We start from the raw sequence: 12,811 nt of genomic DNA on the forward strand, positions 1-12,811 counted from the left end.
CAGATGTTCCAAGGTGATGGATGGGCGTGGGCAGTGCCAGGGCTGGGGGCTGAGCAGGGCACTGGCAGCAGGTCAGGCCACCTCCCCCCCTCAGTGCCCCCCACCCTGGGGGATGAGGGGCTGGCAGTTGGTGCTGGTCAGATTTTGGCATTTCTTGGGGGGTTTTTGTACTTTCCAATTTTGTGTCATGTACAGTAGTTGTGGCTGCCCCTGGATCCCTGGAAGTGTCCAAGGCCAGGCTGGAAGGGGCTTGGAGCAACCTGGGCTGGTGGAAGGTGTCCCTGCCCATGGACAGATGAGCTTTAAGGTTCCTTCCAACCCAAATCATTCCATGATTCCTTGATTCCTTACAATGCTCAGAAGCAGGATGACCACGGGGACCTTTCAGCTCCCGAGGTGTCTCTGCAAGGACTGAAACCAAACTGAGGCCAAGGACCATTCAGGAAAAAAACCTGAATTACAGGTTATTCTGGAGACAAATCTTTCATTCTCTGACACGTGTTGGGATCAGTTGGAACACGTTTATTTGCAGGAATGAAATAGGAGCTGTGGCTTTGGGAGCACACATTGCCTGAGCCTTGGAGCGGGCAGGGGTTGGTGCAGGGGTTTGTGTCTCACTCTGAAGGTCCAGCAGCCCCCAGGGACTCATTACAGTGGGTTTAGAGGTATTTTTTTTGTTTGGATAACAAAGACTATTTGCTGCTGTTTGGCTGGTCCTGAGGATTTTCTCTGTTTCCATGTAAATGCTGTAATTCCACTGTCACCGGAGTAACCTCCGGCTCCGTCACGCTTGGAAACGAGCAGACCTTGTCAAAAGGGGTTATTTTAAGTGCAAAGCCCGTTTTTGCTGCTCAGGGAGCAAAACCTGGGTGGTTGCCGTGGGCAGAGGTGGAGCTTGAAGCTGAGTCTCCCTGGGGATGGTCCAGTGGCTGCAGGAAGGTCTGGGAATTCCGGGAGCAGAGCAGCTGCTCCTCAGGCAGGGCAGTGCTCACTGGGCTAAACCCAGCCCTGCTAAACCTTTCCTCCTCCTTTTTCCACTGGGAGACCCTTGTACAGTATTTGTACTCTGCAGAGCATCCTTTGCCTTTGAGGGAACTCGTTTTTTCCTGCAGCAACAGAAACCTTGTCTGTGCTAAAGATCAGCTCCCAAACATCTCGTCTGACAAGGATTAAAAACATGAAGTGTTTCTGTGCTGGGCTTTTGCAGTCCCTGCTCAGCCCATTTTTATGGATATTTCCATGCCTGCCCTTCAGTTTTTTGAGCTGAAGGCACTCCAGGCAAGTATTAGAAATACTAAAAATATAGATTTGTTCTGGAAAATCTTTTCTCGAGTATAAATTAGATATGAGGAGGAAAAATACAAGATTAAATATTAGGAGTGTATTAGAATCACAGAATATCCTGAGTTGGAAGGGACCCACAAGGACCATCAAGTCCAACTCCTGGTCCTGCACAGGACACCCCAAAAATCCCACCATGTGCCTGAGAGCATTGTCCAAATGCTCCTTGAACTCTTGATATTGTGTATATCTTCTCATTATTAATAATTAGAACTTAATTATTAAACTCAGAGTTGATTGCAATTAATCCTGCCTAGGTGATGCACAGCAGGGATTGAGACTGTGTAAAAGGTGTAAAAACCTTATTCCAAGATAAATAAATAGTGGTCTTGTTTATTAGTGATGTTGTGACTGTGGGAGCCGTTGGAGTGGTGGATGCCCAGGATGGGATTCCTTGTGGGATGCAGGGTGAGGTGCTGTTGCCTGGAATTAGGGAGTATCCCATGGCAGGAGTGGGGTCCCTTGGATGTCTCTCTTGCCATCTGGGCATGCTGGGCTGGGCTGAGGCATCAGTGGGATGCAGCAAACCTGGGGTTTGTGTGGTGCAGGGCCAGGGTGGGAATCCTGTTGGCTGCCAGGAACTGCACAAATGGGAAGCTGAGGCTGTATCCAAAAATCAAACTGGGTTCAACTGGGGATCAGAGTTGACCTGAACCCATCACTGGAGTGACTCCAGGAGGTAAAATAACTCTGAGAGGAAGCTGTAGGAACCCTCATTATTGCTGCTGGTGGTGCAGGGGCTGTGCAGGGATGGGCTGAGCTGGTGTCACATCACCCACCCCAAAATCCAGTGTCACCCACTGGGCTGTTGGGTTTGAAGCTGAGGATGGAAATGTGGCTGATCCTTGATTCCTGATCAAGGATCCTTGATCCTTCCCTGGGAGGGTGGGGAGGCCCTGGCCCAGGTTGCCCAGAGAAGCTGTGGCTGCCCCTGGATCCCTGGAAGTGCCCAAGGCCGGGTTGGAGCCACCTGGGCTGGTGGGAGGTGTCCCTGCCCATGGCAGGGGATGAGCTTTAAGGTCCCTTCCAGCCCAAACCATTCCATGATTCCATGACACCTCGATGTGCCTGGAGGTCCTCCCCACCAAATCCCACAGGTTTCCCACAATTCCCTCAGGAATGCTGAGAGCTCAGCAAACAGGGCTGGGACAAATTTGGGCTGAACCTCCACCCTCTTTATCTGCACCCCCGAGTCCGTGTGTGGGTATTTTGTAGGAGAGCTGGGATTTGGGGGGTGTTGTTCCCTCCCTCAGAGCTGTGCTCCTGCCAGCTGGGGTGGGCATTCCTCATGGCATTTGGGAAAACAGGGAGCAGCCTGGACAGGGAATTGGGACACCCTCACACAAAGGGAGCTGCACTCGGGTGGATTTGCTGCTTGTAAGGATTTATAATCCTGTTAGGAGAGATTAGGCCTGGTAATTTTATGCACATTTAGTCTCCTCTGAGGCAAAGCCGAGGCATTAAACTCCTCACTGAGCATTCCAGATGGGATTGGAGCTGCTGCTCTGCACGCAGAGGGCCAGGATTCCACCCACTTCACCACCACAATGCTCCCAAATAATCCCTGGAAATGCAGTTTGACGGGTAGGGAAGGACCCGGAGCTGTGGCTGGGACGGGGCTCCCATGGATTTTGGGGGAGAGCACAGCCAGTACAGTCAAATTGTCCTTTTATTCCTCGTGGCTTCTGTTCCAGCTGTGTGCCTAGAAATGCTGTGTAGTGCACCTGTGAGGTAGTGAAATGTGCTGTAGTGTGGCTGCTCAATTCCACAGCGTCTCTCAAAAGGTATTTTTTCTTTTTTCTTTTCTTTTTCCCTTTTCTTTTTTTTTTTTTTGTTTTTGTTTTGTTTTCTTGTTTTTGTTTTCGTTTGTTTTTTTTTTTTCTGTTTGTTTTCAACTAGGACCCCTACTATGGCTGGTGGCCTATTTTCTATTGACAGAAACTACTTTGAAGAGATAGGAACTTACGATGCAGGAATGGATATCTGGGGTGGCGAGAATCTTGAAATGTCTTTTAGGGTAATTGCTGTTTTCCTTCATTTTCTGTCCAAAACCCCACAGTTGTGCTGTACCAGTTCCTACCCCACGCTCAGGGCGCTCTTAGGTGGCTTAATTTGAATTTCCAAGGATTTGGGAACCACCTCCCTGCAATATTTCCACCCTTTTTACTGCATGAAATATTTTAATGCTCTTTGGGGGTTTTTCTGATTTCAAAATTCTGTGTATTTTAGTAATCCCTCCTTACGAGAAACGAGGCTTCCTGTGAGCTGATGTTGATGACAAATATTGATGTAAATTTATATATAAAGCAATATAAATATGTGTTTCAACAGAAGTTTTGGAGGTTATGACATCATGAACTTCCAAGTTCTGGCTGGGATTTTGGGGTTGTGTGAGGGAAATTCCCATTCCTGCAGAAAATCCCTGTGTTCCTGCTGGAATAGGTGTGTTCCCATGGCATGGATAACATCTCTGAGGGAAATGCATTTAATAACTGCCCTAAAGCTGGAAAATGGAGGCTTTGATGAGTGCTGGTTGGAAGGGATGTTGGAAATGGCTTTGAACTGCTCTGAGGGGGCACAGTTTGCAGGAATTCCGGGCAATAACCCCCAGGATTCCTGTGTGGCACCCACAGCACGGCCTGGAGAGTCCCTTTGTCCCTTTTTTCTGTCTTTCCTGTTCAACCAGGACCATTTTCCACGACAGAAACCCCTTTGAAGGTTTTTATGAGGGAGGTATTTCTAGAGAGGACCGACTGAGAATTTAAAAGCATTTTCAGGCCGTTTCTATCGACTTTATTCGTTGGCTTTGCAGTAAAATCAAAGGGTTGAGTTACTTCTGCTGAGCCTGAGTGTTTGAAATGAGTCATTTCAACATTTTTTGGATGTGTACACCCCTAAAATACTCCTGTATAGGAGGTTGTTTTCCCTGCAGCCTGTGAGGAGGCTGCTTTCCCACGTTTTAGAGCAGCTCCCTGGAGCACAGAGTGACTGGCACTGCTTTAAAGCATCAAAAATGTGCCTGTCCCAGATTAAATCAGTGTGTTCTTGCTGTTCCTCGGGATTCCTGGAAAGTTCCCTGGCATTTGAAGATGAGAATTGCTGATGCACATCAAGCCCTGGCAGGGGGAACCTCGAGGCCATTTGTTACTGCTGGAATTTGTCCCTTACAGAGGCTTTTGTGGGACAGATTTTGGGTCATTCCTATGGAAAGGGCTTGTTCTTGTCAGGGAAATCTGAAATCCTGAACTCTCTTTTGGGAAGAACAGTGAGTTTTCATCCTGAAAAAGATAATCCCTGAAAACCCAACTCCAACACAAAGGGATAAACAAGGGGGTTTTGTTTAAGGGTCTGTGTTGGAGACTATGGACATGGCAGGGGGTGGAACAAGATGAGGTTTAAGGTCCCTTCCACTCCAAACCATTTTGGGATTTTGGGATTCCATAAATACCTGATATGACACAGAGCAGCCTGTGATCATTTATCCAGCTTCCAGCAAAGGGTATAGAAATGCCCTAAATGGGATATTCCTAATTCCTGCTCTTGCTTGAATAATGTTCACATGTTTTTGGAAGCTTTTCCTGAGGAGCTGAGCAGTTCAGTGGTGTTATTTTGTCTTCCCCTGGTGCTGTTCTGCTCTGGCTCTTGGCAGCTTGAATTCTATTCCATATTTCTCTCAGTAAGCCAGAGATGGGCTTAGCTTCTATAAATTTAGTGAGAATACCAGCATAAGATCTTCATTTCAGCTTTGAATTATAAATCTTGGTCCCAAATGCGTGGAGGGACAAAGACCAGCAATATCCGTGCTCTCCACAGAAATCCCAGGGGATAAAGGCAGGGCAGCAGCTCTGCCCTTGCTCTGAGAATCAGAATAGAAGAATATAATCAGAATAGAAGAACATCATCAGAATAGAAGAATATCATCAGAATAGAAGAATATAAGACTATAATATGAACATAATCAGAATATAAAATACTTTTTAAGGCCGAGGGGAGGGCAGCAAGGAGAGGAGACACGTGGATTTGGGGGCATGAATTTCATATTAGAGAACATGATTTGTTTGTTTTCAGAAGATTTTCCCACTTAAATTTAAAGAACCATTGCCAGCCTGGAATATGTGCATGGCCTAAGAGAGGGCTTGGTGTTAAGAATAGAAATAAAATGAATAAAATGATGAATTTCCAGCCCTGGGATGTTGCCATGGGAGGGCCAGGGAACTTCCTGGTGCTGTTTATTGGAATTATTTATTGGAATTAATTGTTCTGTAAAGGCCAGTCAAATATTCAGGTGCATTGAGTCCCACTGGGTCAAGGACAGAAAAGGGGTTTAAGACCCACCTAATGTGACACATCTGCAGGAAATTGGGAGCAGAGAGAGCCAAGGGTTTGGGGAGGTTCCTCCAGCTCCAAACCTGCCATTATCCAGCAGGATATCTCTGGAATATCTCATGGAAAACAGGAGACTCCGCTGTGGTTTGGAAAATAATAGGGTTGAGCCATCAGGATGTTCCTGGAGCTGTTTTTATATTGGGGGACTTATCATCAAATGAGAGGGGGGAGTTTTGGTGTTGGTCCAGATCCCCAAAACCCCCTGTTTTGGGAATCCCTGAATCCTCCAAAGTGCTCCAAAGTGCCTTTCCCTCCCTGGATCCCGTCCAGGGTTCCACCCCCTGGACCATCCCATCCTCCAGCAGCAGTGACATTATCCCAAACAAATGCCATTATCCCAAGCATCAGCATTGAAAGGATTTGCAGCCCTTTTAAGCCCCCAGAAATTTTGGGGGGGGCTCTGGAGCAGCATCCACGGGGTATAATTTGGTTATTTCTGGGCAAATCAATATTTTGTCTTTTTACTGTGCTGCTGCTCGCTGCTGATTGCCCTGTAATGACTCCTTTATGGGATGTCTTTTAATAAAGGCAATTGGAAAAAAATAATAATAGTCCTGGCAGGAATCTCTTCCAGCTCTAAGAGTCTGATTTAATAATGAAAACCTCATTTATTCTTAAGCCTTATTTTTGTTTATAGAATTCCTTAAGCATTTTTAATTTGCTGTTGTATTCTCTAAATGTTTTTTTTCCCAGTTGGAGAATGCCCTGAAAACTTGCTACTCAGAAAGGAGCTCATGTGGCTTTTGGAAAGGGTATTAAAAATAATCTCTGCAGCAGGAAAAAAAAGATTATTCTTTAGAATAGTCCAAGTAGGCCAAAGCAGGGCCGAGGAAGGAAGTATGTGCTCTGACAGGGGTAAGATGATGCTTATTTGGGATTTCTGGCAGCTGTTGGAAGTGCAGAAGAGGACACAGAAATGGGGATTTCCTCAGGGACGTGACAAGTTCTTCTTGGGCTCTGAAGTTTGTGTTTGACTGTTGTGGGAGTTCTTACTGGAGATGAGTCAGGGGCAGGGAGGGTTAATTCTCTTGTATCTTAGTGTGGTTCCAATTAAAAATCTTTCTTGATGGAAAAAACTGCTGGGCTGGAGCCCCTCTGCTCTGGAGCCAGTTTGGGAGAGCTGGGAATGTTCACCTGAAGAAGAGAAGGCTCCAGGGAGAGCTGAGAGCCCCTTGCAGGGCCTAAAGGGGCTCCAGGAGAGCTGGAGAGGGACTGGGGACAAGGCAGGGAGGGACAGGACAAGGGGGAATGTGTTTAAACTGGTTTAGATGGGATATTAGGAAGGAATTCCTGCTGTGAATCAGGATGAGACCCTGGCCCAGGTTGGGCAGAGAAGCTGTGGCTGCCCCTGGATCCCTGGAAGTGTCCAAGGCCAGGTTGGAGGGGGCTTGGAGCAACCTGGGCTGGTGGAAGGTGTCCCTGCCCATGGCAGGGGGTGGATTGGATGGGATTTAAGGTTCCTTCCAACCCAAACCATCCTGGAATTCTGTGGGTGCTTTCCCAGGGACAGCAGATCATTAACAGCAACCTCCCCCTGCCCGTGTGGGAGGTCTCACCTCCAGCTGCAGAATCCCAGGTGGAGCAGAGCATTGGAACACATGGAAATGAACAGTTTTATCCCAATCCCTCCTCTGGACTTTGGAATCCCAGGGCTGTGTGGGCTTATTTGGGTCCGGGGGCTGATTCGTGCCTGGAAGGTTATTTTGGAAGTACAGGGTGACATTGAAATTAATTCTGCATGTTGGGGAGTGGAATTTGGGGAGTATAAATCCGTAATCACCTGGCAAGCAGATGGAAAAGCTCTCTGTGCTTTTCAGGATTCCTCAGCTGTGTGAGTGCATGAACTCATTGGAGGAGCAGAGATTGCTCAAAAATTGTACTTAAAATGTATTTGTGTGGTTGCATTTTTCCCTTTCTTTGGGCTGCATTAATTTGCTCTACGTCAGGGTTTTTAGGATTCCATAGGGAAAATATTCCAGATATACCAGTTCAGTTGATTTCATTAGAGAGATTTATGGTATTAGGTTTCTGAGAGTGTTTTTCTCCTGTTTATTACTTACACATCATGCATTCCAGAGCCTGTGTGTAGAACAGATCCCTGAAATCCCACAGTCCTTTGCCAGGATAGGAACTTGTGGAAGGCAGTCAGGGTGTTCCTGGAGCTGTTTTTATATTGGGGGATTTATCATCAAATGGGAGGGGGGAGTTTTGATGTTGGTCCAGATCCCCAAAACCCCCTGTTTTGGGAATCCCTGAATCCTCCAAAGTGCCTTTCCCTCCCTGGATCCTGTCCAGGGTTCCACCCCCTGGACCATCCCATCCTCCAGCAGCAGTGACATTATCCCAAACAAATGCCATTATCCCAAACATCAGCATTGAAAGGATTTGCAGCCCTTTTAGGCCCTTTTACATGGGAGCATCCAGGAAGGTTGATTTGTTCGGGTTCCTTAAATAATATTGAAAAAAGTCTTTTTTATGAGAGGAGGGTGCAGGTTCATTCCCACTCCTGTTCCAGCTGTCACAGGGAGCAGGTTGCACCCAGGGGAGCCAAAAATGGGCTTTCCAAGTGTCCAGGAACAGGTATTTTTACCAATGGTGGCGTGGCAGGAATTACCTGCCGGGGAGAGCAGCAGAACTGGTGAGGAAGTTGTGCCCAGCTCCTCCCAGTTGCTTTGTGAGCACACCAGTTGTGTGCATTTTGGGTTTCTTCCCTGCTCCCTTGGGGGCTGTTTGTGTTGTTTGGGATCCATCAGCCCGAGGTCCCCCCTGAGCTGCCCGAGTTGTCTCTGAGCAGCCAAACCCGGGGGGTTAAAAACAGGGATCCTGGGATGTTGTCCTTGCTGATCCCACAGAGCCACAGCATTGCTCATGCTAATGACATTAGGGGAAAGGAGGCAGCCCTAATTAAATCAAATCTGCATTAGGTTGCCGTGGTAACTCAGGGCTGTGTCAAGGAGCTCTGATTACAAGACTTCACCAGTGTTCCTGTGCAAACCACCCAATGGCTCCTAAACTTGGTGGTTTAGCACCAGGAGGGGCCTGGTAATAAAGAATTAAATTATACTTACATATATATATTTATATATAAAAATGTGTGTGTATGTATAATATATATAATATAAATATTAAATACAAGGTAACATCATGTATTTTATATATAATATATATAATATATATATACTCTATATATATTATATATATACTATATTTATATATAGTATATAACAAATATTATATATTATTGCATATGTGTAATATATGTATAATATATGTAACATAATATAATATATATGATTATATATAGCATATAATATAATTATATGAATATTATATATAATTACATATAATATATATAATATAATTACATATAGCATGTAATTATATTATGTATAAAAATATATAATGAAATTATATATAGTATATATAATATATAATTTTATATAATATGTAGATATATGTAATTTTATATAAAATATATGTACTATATAAATATATAGTATATGTAAATATATATAATTTTATATAAAATATATATTATAGAAATATATATAATTATATATAATATATATAATAATATATAATATATATTATTATATATAGAATTATATATGTTATGTATATAATATATTATATATATTTGTTATATATAATATATTATATATATTATATATATTTATATATAATATATAATTATATATAATATATATACAATTATATATAAATATATGTATAGTATATATAATTATATCTAATATATATAATTATATATATAACTATATATAAATATATATAAAATTTTTGTATCTGTAAAAGTTCTTCCCTGTTTCCTTAAACACAAAATCCCAGAAAATCCATACCCTGCACTACCCCCTTAGGGGTGACCCCTTTCTCAGTGGGATGAGGTCAGAGAGCCAAGTGACCCTTTCCCACCAGCTCCCCCCCGCAGTTAAAGTCTCCCCCCTTTCGCTGCCATCCAGAGCTGTATCCCTGAAGTTCCCACAAAACCTGCCCTTCAAATTCCCGGGGGGATAAGTGGGACCCACGTGCTGCCCTCGCTGTGGGTGCCCCCGTGCCAGGGTCCCTCTGAGCGGGGCTGTGCCGTTCCCCCGCAGGTCTGGCAGTGCGGGGGCTCCCTGGAGATCGTCACCTGCTCCCACGTGGGCCACGTCTTCCGCAAGGCCACCCCCTACACCTTCCCGGGGGGCACCGGCCACGTCATCAACAAGAACAACCGCAGGCTGGCCGAGGTCTGGATGGACGACTTCAAGGACTTCTTCTACATCATCTCCCCGGGTAGGGCAGCGTTCCCTCGGCAGCATTCCCTCAGCATTGTTCCCTCAGCATCGTTCCCTCAGCTTTGTTCCCTCAGCATTGTTCCCTCAGCTTTGTTCCCTCAGCATTGTTCCCTCAGCTTTGTTCCCTCAGCGTTGTTCCCTCAGCATCGTTCCCTCGACATCGTTCCCTCAGCATTGTTCCCTCAGCGCTTTTCCCTCGGTGTTCCGGTCTGGGGAGCTGGGAAGGGGAGGTGTGAGGAGCACATGGGGAGGTGTGGACGTGTCGTGGAGCCATGGAATGGTTTGGGTGGGAAAAGCCCTATTAGATTGTCGAGACCAACCATTCCCCCAGCACTGCCAAGGCCACCACTGACCCCTGTCCCCGAGTGCCACATCCACATGGATTTTAAATCCCTCCAGGGACGGGGACTCCACCTCTTCCGGGATTTGATGACCGTTTCCATGAGGAATTCTCCCAATATCCCACCTGAGCCTCCCCTGGCACAGCCTGAGGCCGTTCCCTCTCCTCCTGTCCCTTGTTCCCTGGGAGCAGAGCCCGACCCCCCCCGGCTCCCCCCTCCTGTCAGGGGGTTGCAGAGCCAGAAGGTCCCCCCTGAGCCTCCTTTTCTCCAGGCTGAGCCCCTCCAGCTCCCTCAGCCCCTCCTGCTGCTCCAGCCCCTTCCCTGGACACGCTCCAGCCCCTCCGTGCCAAACCCTCTGTGTTCTGTTCCCAAGGAAAACCACCTTAAGGCCCCTCCTCTCCTGCAGTTCCCAGGGGTTTTTTTGGAACATTATTCCCATAATGTTCATTTGCAGCCAAGCAGGGAAGGTCTCTGAACCCAGAATTTGACCAGGTTATCCCTAAAATCCCTGAAGGTCCCTGGGCAGGATGTCAGTGGGAGAGGCAGCAGAGATGCTCTGGGTCATGGAAAGCAGGAGCCCTTGGGAGCTCAATCCTCAGTGACAGGAATTCCCTTCAGGAATTCCCTTCCTCACAGGTGGTGGAGGGCAGCCATGGAATGTGGAAGTGATTGTTGCTGTTTTATTGTGTGCTCTGAGATAATTTCCTCGTTTTTCCATCTTTAAAGCTCCTTCCAATTGAAATTCTGTCGCAGCAGAGTCAGTTTAAATTTTCAGTGTCACCAAGAAGTAAATAATACCTGTGGGAGTTTTTAATTTCATCTCCTCTGTTGCAGCTCAGCTCATTCCAGCTGCACTCCTGCTTTTTTTCCACAGGCTGTTTTGGGGTTTGGATTTTTCCAGGGGTTCAGGACATCTCAGTCAGTGTTCAAGTGCCAGGATTTAATTCCAAGCTGGGAATCACTCTGGGTTTGTGCTCCTGTTATCCCACATGTCCTGTGGCTGCTCAGAAAACATTTTGGATCCATCCTGGAAAACCCTTAGGAAGGGGACAAAAAATTAAAGCACCATAAAAATAACTCTGCACATCTTAAGTGCCCTGTTAGTGGTGTAAAAAAGGTATTTATGTGTCTATACCTTAGATATATATTAAATATAGAGCTGGAGAGGGACTTGGGACAGGGGCCTGGTCTTTCTGTGAAGAAAAACCAGCATTCCCTTCTGAAACGAGCCCAAATCAGCTGAAATTTGGTGCTTCTGAAAGTGCCCTCTCATCTTTACAGTCACACATTCCCATGTTTGCCCAAGGTTTTGGTACAAAATTCCAACAGAGAACCCCTGGACATGATTTCATTGAAAGAAAAGGGTGAAATCAGGTCAATAAAAGTGGTGTTGGCAGGACAAGGTTTGTGGAATTCAAAATTTCCTGCCTGTGGCACAGGAAAAAGCTTTGGTATAGGTGGTCCTGGAATTTTCTGCTCTCTTTTGAAGGTATTTATTAATATGCTGTATTAATTGAGTGTTAAAATGAGATAATGATGTTGCCCAGGATTAAGAAGCAAAGGGAGGACAAAAGATTTCGAAAACAAAATTATCATTTTAACTGAAAACTCTCCATAAAAATGCACAGGAAATAGTAGATTTTTTTTTTAAAATAGGTCATTCCTAAAGATCAGAAATTGTTCCCAATGTTTTTAATCTGCTTTTTTACTCTTTTCCCTTCATTTATTATTCAAAAAAAAAAAAGGGGAGATCTCTGCCTAATTCTGCTTGAGAACAAAGCAAGTTGCATGTTAGTAATTAGGTCTCTGAAGCTGTTATCCATCAGCACAGACTCATCTTCCCACTCCTCCCCTGGGACCTGATTAATTGGATTCCTCAGTGGATATCCCAGGAGAGAGAGGAGCCAATGGTTCTTCCCAGTGAAGGGCATTAAATATCTCTCTCAGCATAATTAGGGTGCACGCCCAATAATTGTATTCCAAATTAAAATCTGATCCATAGAGTTGCCTGTAAAAACAGAACAGTGCTGAAGAAGAGCCCATCTGAAATTTTTGGGAGTCTTGCACATATTTTAAACTGGTGCCTTCCCTTATCCTTGTGTGTGGGTAAGAGAAACCTCTTTATTTCTGGGAGCCTTGAATGTGGCCATGGATGTGCTGCCTGTTTGTTGCCATGTGCTGAGATGAGTCAGGAACTAGAATTTTTAATAAATCCAACCTAGATTGACAAAAAAAAAGGGAAAAAAAATCCCCAAATGTCCCTGCAGTGCTGAGGAACACTTGTCTGTTTGGTTTAGGGTAACACTGCACTGACAGGGAGCTTTGGGTTTTCCTTGGAGCCTGGCTCAGAGCTGCAGCTCCAGCCACGAGCCAAACAATTCAGGAGGGCTTAAAAACCCCTCAGAAACCCTGGATACACTCGAATGGGATTAAAGGAGGAAAGAAAGG

At 45.4% G+C, this 12,811-nt stretch overlaps 1 protein-coding gene and 1 long non-coding RNA gene across 3 annotated transcripts in view; one reads left to right on the forward strand and one right to left on the reverse strand.

Annotated features, from left to right (window-relative positions):
* The window catches only part of GALNT13 (polypeptide N-acetylgalactosaminyltransferase 13), a 61,543-nt gene that overhangs the window by 32,426 nt on the left and 16,306 nt on the right, over positions 1-12,811 (forward strand). The window contains 2 exon segments of the mRNA XM_051810176.1: positions 3,241-3,358; positions 9,840-10,020. Coding sequence (XP_051666136.1) covers positions 3,241-3,358; positions 9,840-10,020 — 299 coding nt within the window.
* Positions 1-12,811, reverse strand: part of LOC127481225 (uncharacterized) — a 42,659-nt gene that overhangs the window by 20,739 nt on the left and 9,109 nt on the right. The window contains exon 1 of one of the 2 annotated variants that reach the window (XR_007908160.1): positions 10,489-10,638. The exons of the other annotated variant lie outside the window; for it this stretch is intronic. This is a non-coding gene — a long non-coding RNA (uncharacterized LOC127481225). Of the gene's footprint in view, positions 1-10,488; positions 10,639-12,811 lie in introns of those variants that run through there. 2 annotated transcript variants of the gene reach the window in all.

This window comes from Manacus candei, unplaced genomic scaffold, assembly GCF_025592945.1.
Source record: "Manacus candei isolate 608988 ecotype Guabito, Panama unplaced genomic scaffold, ASM2559294v1 h1tg000077l, whole genome shotgun sequence".
Lineage (NCBI taxonomy): Eukaryota > Metazoa > Chordata > Aves > Passeriformes > Pipridae > Manacus > Manacus candei.